Source organism: Mobula birostris, chromosome 14 (genome assembly GCF_030028105.1).
Source record: "Mobula birostris isolate sMobBir1 chromosome 14, sMobBir1.hap1, whole genome shotgun sequence".
Classification (NCBI taxonomy): domain Eukaryota; kingdom Metazoa; phylum Chordata; class Chondrichthyes; order Myliobatiformes; family Myliobatidae; genus Mobula; species Mobula birostris.
This window is the reverse complement of record NC_092383.1, coordinates 9,030,432-9,042,999: the sequence shown is the minus strand read 5'-3', so window position 1 is coordinate 9,042,999 and position 12,568 is coordinate 9,030,432. Positions and strand designations below refer to the sequence as shown.

Sequence of the window (12,568 nt, the reverse complement as noted above, 5' to 3'; positions counted from 1 at the left end):
TCAGATATATGTGTTTCTCCTCCTTCCCCCACCCTCACCGCTCCCACCCACTTTCATTTTAAGGTACTTAAAAAAGACAGTGTTTCAGCAACACCCAAAATGCTGGAGGAACTCAGCAGGTCAGGCAGCATCAATGGAAATAAATAAACAGTCAACGTTTCGGGCTGAGACCCCGTCTTCAGGACTGCTACTTGACCTGCGGAGTTCCCCCAGGATATTGTGCGTGTTGCTTTGGACTTCCAGCATCTGCAGAACTCTCATGTTTCAGTAACCTTGGATTTGACAACAGGCTCAGTCTGCAGAGGAGAAACAGCCTAGGTTTCTGCATTCCAGTCGCTGGAGTGGGATTTGAGCCTGCAAGCCTTATGATTCAAAATTATGAATTAATAAACAAACCTACTGTCAGCTGAAAAGCTCAGAAAACATTAGTTATATAAATAATACCAACCCAGCTCGGCGTGCAGTGTATACAACAGCTGCTAACTGGAGACTGCTAACAGAAGGTAGCACGTTCAAGACCACCCCAGAGCACAAACTTTTCAGCTTATGCCCCCACACAGTACTGAGGGATCGCTGCACTATTGACGGTGTGCTTTCTTTTGAATAACCCATTAATGTGGTCGACGTATAGAATTAAAAGATGTGGGATTGCAGGGTAATCTACTGACATGGACAGAGAACTGTTTGGCAGACAAAAGAAAAACAAAAAGGACAGAATAAATGTGTCTTCTTCCAAGAGGCAGGCTGTGAGCAGTGGAAATAACACAGGATACAGTGACTGGATGATAGCTACTCAGGATATATATTAACGACTCAGGTGAATGTACTAAACATAGTAGCTTCAGGTTTGCAGACAGCACAAAGCTGGGTATGAGTGTCAGCATTGCAGAAGATGCAGAGGTTCCATTGCAAGTTGCATAGATGAAAGGAGCCAACAAATGCAATATAATGTGGCTAATATGAGACTATCCACCTTGGTGCACAACCAGCAATGCTAATTTTTGCCTGGAGCAACACAGGTAGAATGCTGGAGCAGCTCAGCAAATCAGGCAGCATCAATGAAGGGAAGTAAACAGTCCTTGGCTCAGGCTGAGACCCTTCATCAGGACTTCTGTTTATAAATTGTGTTGACAGATTGGGAACTGGGGAGGGTGCGATGAGTCCCAGAAGTCATGTACACCAGTCAATGGTTCTGCAAGTAAAAAGCTTTTGAGAAAACAAATGGTATGTGGGCCTTCATAGAAAATAAATACACACAAAATTCAGAGAGTGCGTTCGCCTTAGGAATATTTATATTCCAATTGATATAATGAAACTAGGTCTTATGAGTGTGGGATCCTGCTGTGCACAGGTTGGTTGTTCCTTTTACGAACCCAGTGTGATTTCAAATCCATTAGAAGATTGAACAGTGCTAAGAAAAAAACTGTACATATTTCCTTAACACAAGAGATTCTGCAAATGCTGGAAGTCCAGAGTATCACACACAAGCCCCTTCTTTTCCAGTCCTGATGAAGGATCTCAGCCCGAAACATTGACTCCTTAGTCCTTTCCAGAGATGCTGCATCACCTGCTGGGTTACTCTAGTATTTTGAGTAATTTTTTCTTGTTAATTAGTACTACAAAATTATATATTTGTCTTTACTTTTTAAAAAAGTTTTGTAATGATTATTTAAACATTATTGAAATGTTCCATACTAGCAGCAGAATCAATTTTACACAGAACAAGTACTTTCACTGAGATAGAAGGTGTTGGGTATTTAATATTTACGTAATATTTGAGTAATTGCTTGATATATATATATATATATATACACACACACACACACACATATATATATATATATATATATATATATATAAATAATTATGGATTAAGTGTATAAATATGTGAATTGCACACATCATCGTGCTACCATTTGATACGTGCACTCCTTGCTTAAAAATAAACTCAAGGTTAGATCCTTATTTTGGACTCCTGTGTCTTCCTTTGAGTTAGTTTAAGGTTTTAAAGATACAAAGCATAACATTGGTGACAAGGATGGGCTTTTTTAAAACAAACCTGAGATGGCCTGTTCAAACTAATTACTCAAACACTACTTGTACTAAATACACAACAGTAGATACAACCAGGATGATAAGCAGGCGTTCAAGTGTTCAAGGAGTTGGACCTTACTGGGTGTTCTACTTCTGCATTGATGATACTTCCTCAGGAATACACTGAAGTATGACAGAAGGACAAGAATGATTTGATAACTTAGTAATAAAGTGCTTACGTGTACAGTTTTAGAACATAGTACACTACTGGGCTTGTGATGTTATACTGATCTTTTAACCTATTCTAAGATCAATCTAATCCTTTCCTCCTATATAATCCTCCATTTTTCTACCAATTTTGGTCCCCTTTTTTTAGGAAACCTAACAGAGTGCAGAAAAGATTGACCAGGTTGTTGCCTGGTCTTGGGGGTCTGAATTATAGGGAGATGTGGCCGTGTAGGAGATTGAAGGGTTATGTGATGGAGGTATCAAAGATGATGGGAGACATAGACAGGGTGAAAGCACAGTCAAAGGAGGTGCTAAAAACAAAACAGCATACTGTAGGTTTATAATCAGAGATGAGAGACTTAAAATGGACATCAAGGGCAGCTTCTTCAGACAAAGAAAGGTGCATATTTGGAATATGGTAGTTGAAGAAAGCATTTTAGCAAAACTTAAAGAGCTATACAGATAGTTACATGGATAAGTTGACTATGGGCTAAATGTGGGCAGATGGGACTTGCCTGCTGGGCAACACCGTCGGCGTGGTCCAGTTGAGCCAAAAGGCCCATTTCCATTTTGTTTGACTCTAATAGCATAGTATTTATACACCATTCAGCCCAACAATTGCACCCTGCTCTTCTCATCCCAACTATGCATCCTTTTCTACCCTAGTCCATCTCATACCTCCTTGGGTTGAGGTCCATCTGTATCATCCATCTTGATGGTGATCTCCAAGGGTTCACTCTGGCAAGACAAGCCTTGTTTATATGATGTCAGCTCCACTCTATCATCCTTGTTCGTAGCGACTGAATCAATCGAGGCAGCTGAGTTTATCAGGTGTTCCTAGAAAGTGTAATACACAGGCGGATCATGTCCAATGCTGTAGGAAGGAATAAGCATGAACTGCAATGATGGCAGCTAACTAGGACTGTACTGGATCCAGGCCAGCAATGCAGCTGCTACAATATAGACACAAGACAATCTGCCAATGCTGGCAATCTTGAGCAAGGGGGCATAACTTTAAGGTGAATAGAGGCAAGTTTCTTCCACAGAGAATGGTGACTGTGTGGAATTTCCTACCTGGGGTGGTGTTAGAGGCAGATATATTAGGGACATATAAGAAACTCTTAGATAGGCACATGGATGGTAGAAAAATGGTTATGTTGGAGGGAATGGTTAGACTGATCTCAGAGTAGGTTAAAAGGTCAGCACAACATCATTGGCCAAAGGGCCTGTAACTGTGCTGTAATGTTCTATTTTCTAAGTTATCACAAAATGCTGGAGGAACTCAGCAAGTCAAGTAGCATCTATGTCGTTATCATTATGTGCCATGCTGTATGATGAGGGCAGTCATGGTCTTTCCACGATCCTGATTGTTCTTGGCAAATTTTTCTACAGAAGAGGTTTGCCATTGCCTTCTTCTGGGCAGTGTCTTTTCAGATGGGTGACTCCACCCATTTTCAATGCTCTTCAGAGATTGTCTACGTGGCACCTGTGGTTGCATTACCTGGTCTTGTGATATGCACCGGCTGCTCATACGACCGTCCACCACCTGCTCCCATGGCTTCACGTGCCCCTGATTTGGCGGGGGGTGGGGGGGTAAGCAGATGCACTCTTACACTTTGCCTAAGAGTGATCTGCAGGCTAGTGGAAGGAAGGAGTACCATTCACCTCCTTTGGTAGAGTTGTATCTCCACCCTGACATCCATGGAGGAGAATAAATAGTCAGTATGGGCTAAAAGAGGACACATGAAGGGTCTCAGCTTGACACGACAGCTGCTTACTCTCCTCCATAGATGCTCCCTGATCCGCCGAGTTCCGCCAGCAGATTCAGATTTAGATTCATTAACTTGTCACATGTACATTGAAACATACAGTCAAACACATTGCTTGTGCATTTGTCCGTGTAGTTACAAAAACATAATAGCAACCACATGCTGAGCAGATGCCACAGATTTCAATAGATCTTGACTCATTGCAACAGCATAAAACAGTTGCTACAACTCTCCTGAATTTTATTTCCATTAAAATCCATTGAAAGTAGATAGCTACCTCAATCTCAGCCATTTTATATCATTGCACAGTGCTAGAATTATCTCTCCGGAGGCTGAAGCTGGTCATTCATCAGTGTCGCCTGAATTTCTCAATATGCTGCTGCCTAGGGACACACAGGAAGCAGTAATATCTGCAAACTTAACATCACTTGACGTTATTGATAGGTCTACAGGGACATCGCTCAGGAACTCCAGATGGCAGACTCCCACATCTCATTCATGAAAGCTGACCAGAAGTAACGCGAACAGAAGGCGCCAAACATCATTTGCTCCAGGAGAAGTTAGCGCATCACATAAGCTCAGTAAGAGTGAGGAGGAAGAGTGATATCGATATGTGTAACTAGGGGTGCCGTGCACAATCCGGATTTGATGGAGACAGCCATGTGAACATCTGGAGTAACTTCTGAAACGTCTGCTTCACTGCTGTTGCTACTGTGTGACCGAGAATCTCCAGAGACGAAGGCACCAAATCCTCGGCTTTGCGTATCGCCTGTTGCCGGGGCCGGGGTCAAAGCGCTCTGCAGAGGTGGTGCTCGGTGCTCGGTGTCGGGAGGTGGTCAGAAGCTCGGAGTTTTTCGGATGGACTCGGAGTCGGACTGTGGTCGGATGCTTCTGGGATGCTGCACCGGCAAGTTGGCAGCGCTGGAGGTTTACCGTCTGCGTGAGATGATGGGACTTCCGAGAGACTTTGTGACTTTTACTGTGCCATGGTCTGTTCTTATCAAATTACGGTATTGCTTTGCACTGTTGTAACTATACATTATAATTATGTGGTTTTTGTTAGTTTTTAAGTCGGTTTGTAATGTGTTTTCGTGATATCATTCTGGAAAAATATTTTATCATTTCTTAATGCATGCATTACTAAATGACAATAAAAGGGGACTGCGTGTCCTCATAATCATAATCATAATAAATTATTTTGTTACCTATTGTCCAGTGGTAGCGCATGGTAGCACATGGTTAGCACAACACTTTACAGTGCCAGTTGGGACTTGATTCCCGCCGCTGCCTGTAAGGAGCTTGTACATTCTCCCCGTGACCGTGTGGGTTTCTATATTCCCATATTCCAAAGACATATGGTTAGGGTTAGTGAGCTGTGGGCATACTATAGTGGCACCAGAAGAAAATCTACTCTTGCAGGCTGCCCAGGATAATCCTCACTGATCTAATTGGATGCAAACAATGCGCTTCTCTGTACGTTTCAATGTATATGTGGCAAATAAAGCTAACCTTCATCTTTCGAGTCTTGTATTTTTTTCCTCCTCTTTTTCAGTGATTTTTCACTTTTGCTATCTGGCCTGGAATGCAAAGGAAATTGAGAAGGGGTCTTACATTAGGCAAGGGGACAGGGAAATAACTGGCTCAGGAATAAGGTTGATGTTCCAATCAGTTTGCATATGTCCCCTCTTGCAGGATACACATGACTATTTCTTACAGCCATAACACTAACTGCCAAATACACCCAGATAGGAATGGGAATGTCAGTAACTGGTAGAGATGAGTCGGAGTTCTACAGTCACACAACACAGGAACAGGTTCTTCAGCCAACCAAGATGTCTGTCCAAGCTAGTCCCATTTGTCTGTGTTTGGCTCATATCCCTCTAAACCAGGGGTTCACAACCTAGAGTCCATGGCATAAAAAAGGTTGTGAGCCCCTTCTCTAAACCTTTCCTATCCATGTACCTGTCCAAATGTCTTTTAAATGTTCTTGTACCTGCCTATGCCTGTTCCCCTGGCTTTCCAGCGTAACAGACAAAATATGTTGGAGGAACTCAGATCAGGCAACATCTTTGGAAGGAATATGGAGTTGACATTTCAGGCCAGGACCTTTCATCAGCACCCTGGTTTTCCATATACTCACAACCTTCTATGTTAACTCTACAAAGTTCAAAGTACATTCATTATGAAAGTATGCATATATTACACAACCTTGAGTTTCGTCTCCTTACAGGCAGCCATAAAAGCCAGTGATGTTGTGGGGATGGAACTGGACTCTCTCACTGTGGTGTCTGAAAAGAGGATGCTGTCCAAGTTGCATGCCATCTTGGTCAATGTCTCCCATCCACTACATAATGTACTGGGTGGGCACAGGAGTACATTCAGTCAGAGACTCATTCCACCGAGATGCAGCACAGAACGTCATAGGAAGTCATTCCTGCCTGTGGCCATCAAACTTTACAACTCCTCCCTTGGAGGGTCAGACACCCTGAGCAAATAGGCTGGTCCTGGACTTATTTCATAATTTACTAGCATAATTTACATATTACTATTTAACTATTTATGGTTCTATTACTATTTGTTATTTATGGTACAACTGTAATGAAAACCAATTTCCCCCGGGATCAATAAAGTATGACTATGACTATGACTAAAACCAAAGAAACACAAAAGAACCCATAAGTGAAAAGAAGCTTGTCAAACACTCAACGTGCAGAGAGAGAAAAAAAACCAAATCGTGCAATCAATACAAGTAAGCAAATAGCATGTAGAATGAAAATGAGTCCTTAGACATGAAGCCTGGAGCAGGCCACGGCCACAGCCTCGGTTCAGTGTACAGCAGAGTAAACATTGCAAAGCCTGAAGACACGGAGCCCAGAGCAGGCCAGAGCCTCAGCCTCAGTGCAGCAAAGAGCCGACTAAATGTCATGGAGCAGTGCGCAGAACCAGCCCAGCAGCCGCCTCTGTTGCCGACACCTTGCCTTTTCAATCCATCTGGCCTGGCGTTTAAATTGTCTAAACGTCCAGTCGTTCTTTGCTGTCTAAGACCTGGGCCCTGTGGCATTGATATGCTCTGGTCTTGGAGCCCACCTCCACGTTTCAGCCCATTCCTGACCTTTCCAAATCAGCCCAGCGTTTAGATCGATCAAACCTCCCTTCTGGTTTAAGTTGATGGGTCTGGAATCGGCTTCTCTGCCGCTCTGACTTTACTCAGCTTTGCTCCACTTACCCCGAATTTTTCTAGAAGGTGGCTCGAGCCCACCTCGCACCCACACCCATCAACCACTGACTCAGCCTCACCTTCACTCGCCCCTTCATTGTTTGCAGTGATCATTTACCATAGTTTTTTCCAGATGAAATATTATTAGTACGGTATCTAGTTGTATTCCTTGTTTTGGTAACCATCAGTAAGTAGTCACTCACTTCCAGTGGCGCCATTCTAAACCTGAAGACAACTCATGTTCTCAGTATTATTCATTCATTATTTGATTTTTTTTATTTGCACAGTTTGTCTTCTTTTGTACTTTGGCTGTTTGACAGTCTTTGTGTGTAGTTTTTTTTACTGACTGTAAATGCCTTCAAGAGAATGAATCGCCAGGTAGTGCTTGGTGGCATATACATACTTTGATAATAAACTTACTTTGAACTTTGATCAACACACATCAAAGTTGCTGGTGAATGCAGCAGGCCAGACAGCATCTCTAGGAAGAGGTACAGTCCTTCAGTTAGTCCTGACGAAGGGTCTCGGCCTGAAGCGTCGACTGTACCTCGTGTGTTGCTTGAATTCCCAGCATCTGCAGAATTCCTGTTGTTTGAACTTTGATGTCTTCTAATTTCAGATCACCTTAAATCTGTGCCCTCTGGACCTGATCAGCTTAAAGTTGTGTCGTCGGGTTTCAGACTGAGTGTGACGGGATAGGAATGTTGACCTCTCACTCACTGGCCTGGATGTTGAAAACTACATCATACTGTATAACGGAACAAAGGAGGACAAGGACCAACTCTTGAAAGATGCTATTGACAAACACTGCTCACCTTTCAGAGTTAAATCTTAGCACAAAATTCACCCAGTAAGAACTAAAATAGGAATGAATTAATTACAATCATATAATAGATGGGAAATTGCTTTGGAAAACAGTATGAACCTGTCAGCTAAAGTTAAAGCTTTGACAAGGAACTGGAAAACAACACACAGAGCGGAGCGGACCTGGATACATTTCTGATGCTTTTTGTTCCTCAGGTTTTTGGTCAACCTCTTTGGCTCGTTGCCCGATTTTCCAGAGAGGCGGAAGTATTCGTACAGTTGATTGGTCCACTGGCCAAGTGATCTGATGTGAAGCCAAATGGTGTCTGTGGATTAAAGTAAATGCAGACATCACAAATATCATCTCTCTCCCCTTTCATACAAACTGCTATGAGTCAAAGTCATAAAAACCTGCCACTAGATGCTGCTCATTACACATGGTTTGAAATGAAGTCAGCAAAAATATATCACCAACAGACTCTTCTGGGAAGTATTAATGCCATCTCTAACACTGGTAAATGAGACAGTTGTTTGGTCACATTTTTCAACGTTATAGTTATTTTGAGACCAATTGCAGATTGCATATGCAGAGCTCCTTCACCCCCTCATCAGAGAAGTTTAGAGACACTCTGTAACCATGTTGACCTCACCCAAGCGGTAAGAGAGCTGGTATGGCAGCACAGCAGTTAGTTTAAAGCTATTATCGTACCACCAAGCTGGGTTCAGTTCCGCCGCTCCCTGTAAGGAGTTTGTATGTTCTCCCCATGACTGCATAGAATTCCTCCAGGTGCTCCAGTTTCTTCCAACATTCCAAAAGACATACTGGTGAGCCGGTTAATTGGTCACATGGGTGTAATTGGGCAGTGCAGGCTCATTGGGCTATAATGGCCTGTTACAGTTGCTGCATGTCTAAGAAAAAAAAATGTTTTCTCTTACTTTTCTTCACTCTCTCCCTCTCACACTTTCTCTATTTCCCTCTCTCCCTCTCCCTCACACTTTTCTCTATCTCCCTCTCTGTCTCTCAGTTTCTCTCTATTTATACTCTATTCTTGGTTGGTGCAACTGTAACGAAACCTAATTTCCCTCAGGATCAATAAAGTATGTCTATCTATCTATCTACCTATGTATCTCTCTCTCCCTCTCACACACCTTCTCTCTCTCTTTCTCTCCCTACTGTCACACTTTCTATCTCTCTCTCCCCACCCCACCCCAACACTTTCTCTCCCTTTCTCCCTCCATTAATTTTCCTTGGAACCTGGTCCAATGTCTGTTCCATGTTGGTGTTTGTTTGTCATCCTTTGGGTAAGAATTTCCATCTGCCAAACAACACAGGTACATTTTTCTGTTATCAATCAAGAAATCCCTTGCATGAGTTACTATTCGAAACTTTTTTTTGTGTATAACCCCAAAAAATGACAGACAGAAGAGAGACTACTGTTGCTGGAAATCTGAAGCAACACACACAAAATGCTGGAGGAGCTCAGCAGGTCAGGCAGCATCTAGGGAGGGAAATAAGCAGTCAACATTTCGGGTCGAGACGCTTCATCAGGAAGAAGTAGGGTAAAATGATCAATATGAAAAGGTAAGGGGAATGAGTGAATCAATTGCCTGAAAATGGCTGTTTGGCCGCAACAAAGCCTCTTTTACTTAGGTTAGCCTATCCCAATTTACTTCATCTACCATCGATCTTCAATGGAAGAAGAACAGATACGGAATATGCCTAAATAGCCAGGACATAGAGAGAATGTTTCCAATAATGGGAGAGTCTAGGACCAGAGGGCACCCCGTCAGATATTCCATTAGAACAGAAATTAGGAGGATTTTTTTCAGCCAGAGGGTGGTGGATCTCTGAAATTCACTGCCACAGACGGCTCTGGATGTCAAGTCATGGGGGATATTTCTTGATTAGTAAGGGTGTTGAATGTTATGGGAAGAGGGCAGGAGAATAGGGTTGAGAAGGACATAAATCAGCCATGATTGAATGGCACAGCCAATTCAATGGCCTGAATGACCCAATTCTGCTCTTTTGTCTTATGGTCTAAGAGCATATTCTCACTCCACAACAATAACATAGAGTGCTGGAAATGTTCAGCAGGTCAGGCAGCATCTATGGAAGGAGAAACGGTCAACACTTAGACTCTGAGACCCTTCATCAGAACTCCATACCTTGTTGTTCTGGAGCACTGCTGATCGTGAATGGATGCCACTCGTACTTGGCAATCTCTGGGATGTTGAGGTATACATAGTCTCCCGGCTTGTAATGGAAGAATGCTGATCGCTTGATAACTAGATGGGTTACCTACATATCAAAAAAACATTAAGAATTATATTCTTATGAAAGTGTCCTACACAATAATTTTCCCTCCAGTCATAAGCACAACAGATCGATTCTGCAGATGCTGGAAATCCAGAATAACACATACAAAATGCTGGAGGAACTCAGCAGGTCAGGCAGCATCTATGGAGAGGAATAAAGTGTCAATATTTCGGACTGAGACCCTTCTTCAAGAATTTCCCCCAATTTCCCCTCCAGTACTTACTTGTGATGTCCATCACACCTCAGGATGGGGTGGGGCATGGGTGGGTAGATTTTTTTATGCTGTTGTTTTATTGTGTTAATGTGGGCTATATACTTTGTTCCTTAAGGTTGTTATAACCGGGGATGGTAATGGGGCAGGCTCTTGCTACCAATTAAATGTTCCCAATGACATACCAATAGCCTCTGACAACCAAGTTTAGCTCCTGACCTTCACGTGTGGCTTAGCTACTAAGCCCAGCGGGAACACTTCTACTGACAGTTGAAAGGGAAAAGGCAGGTTACTGGAGCCTTAAAACCAGCCGCTTCGGGCAGATGAGACACATCAGCCATGGTTGGCAGCTCACTGAGAAGGAAAACTCTGATTTCAAACTTCCGCTGCCTTGCCGCTATACCCATTCGTGGGGAAGGCTTTGGGAATAAACCCCGAGGGGGAAGTCCAGAGCTGGAGACCTAAGGCAGTGCAACACTGAGTTCAAAGCTGACTAGTAACTCCTGCAGTGTATTGGTCTCTGCCGCTTCTTTCAGTTCATCAGATGCATGGAGAAGGGGAGCTTGCTACATGGGCAACAGCTTGCTTTCCATATTGTACTGCCCAGGCTTGTGTACCTAGACACCTAGGGAGCAACATCCATAGTCAACTCTGACTAAGGGAGGCCTTGAGAGATGTATATTTGACTAATCTCTACCCAAAGCATTTCCTATGTTCAGCATTATTTACAGCTTGTCTCTGCAGACATGCAATGCCTGGACATGGGTATTGCTTGAGTTATGGCTTATGGGAGCCAAGTGGCACACAGGAATCAGAAAGAATGCAGCATTAAGGAGGTCTGGTAAAACTAAAGTCAATGTGAATCGGGGGATCATAGAACAGGGACAGTAAAGACAGATTATCTAATTATAGACTAACTTCATTTGTCACATGTACATCAAAACATAGAGTGAAATGCATTGTTTGTGTCAAATAAAATCAGTGAGGATTGTGCTGGGTAGCCCGCAGGTGTCACCAAGCTTCCAGTACCAATGTAGCATGCATGCTCACGACTTACTAAACTTAACCCGTACACCTATGGAATTATTGATGAAGTGCCTGAAGAATGTGGGCGAGAACACTGTCCCATCGAGTTCCTACAATGATTACTTGTAGCTGGGTGATCCACGTCCAATGACCAAAAACACTTTGCTTTGACCTCGGTACAACTAAGCTTTGCCTCCCTGGTACCTGGAAGGCACTGACAGGGGTGATAGTAGGGGCATTTAATAGCCTCTTATATAGGTACATGGATGAAAGAAAAATGGAGGGCTATGTGGGGTGAAGGGTTAGATTGATTGTGGAGTAGGTTAAAAGATCAACACAACTTTGCAAACTGAAGGGCCCAAAATGTACTGTACCATGGCACAGTAGCATAATGGTTAGCTTTTAAGTTGGAGTTTGATTTGCATGCTGTCTGTTAGGAATTTGTACATTCTCCCCATGACCACGTTTCCTCTGGCTTCTCTGGTTTCCTCCCACATTTCAAAGACATGCAGGTTAGGGTTAGTAAGTTATGGGCATGGTATAAGAGCATAAGAAATAGGAGCAGGAGTAGGCCATCCGGCCCATCGAGCCTGCCCCACCATTCAAAAAGATCATGGCTGATCTGCCCGTAAACTCAGCTCCATCTACCTGCCTTTTCCCCATAACCCTTAATTCCCCTACTATGTAAAAGTCTATCTAACTGTATCTTAAATATATTTAGTGAAGAAGCCTCAACTTCTTCCCTGGGCAGAGAATTCCACATTCACCACTCTCCAGGAAAAACAGTTTCTCCTCATCTCCATCCTAAATCTTCTCCCCTGAATCTTGAGGCAATGTTCCCTAGTTCTAGTCTCACCTACCAATGGAAACAACTCTCCTACTTCTACCTTATCTATCCCTTTCAAAATGTTGTATGTTTCTATAAGATCCCCTCTCATTCTTCTGAATTCCAGAGAGTATAG

At 43.0% G+C, this 12,568-nt stretch overlaps 1 protein-coding gene across 1 annotated transcript in view; it reads right to left on the bottom strand.

Moving 5' to 3' along the window:
* Positions 1–12,568, bottom strand: part of nox5 (NADPH oxidase, EF-hand calcium binding domain 5) — an 86,255-nt gene that overhangs the window by 33,490 nt on the left and 40,197 nt on the right. The window contains exons 9-10 of the mRNA XM_072277872.1: positions 10,219–10,351; positions 8,236–8,378 (exon numbers count right to left, since the gene is read on the bottom strand). Of these exons, the coding sequence (XP_072133973.1) occupies positions 8,236–8,378; positions 10,219–10,351 (276 nt within the window). The remainder of the gene's footprint in view (positions 1–8,235; positions 8,379–10,218; positions 10,352–12,568) is intronic.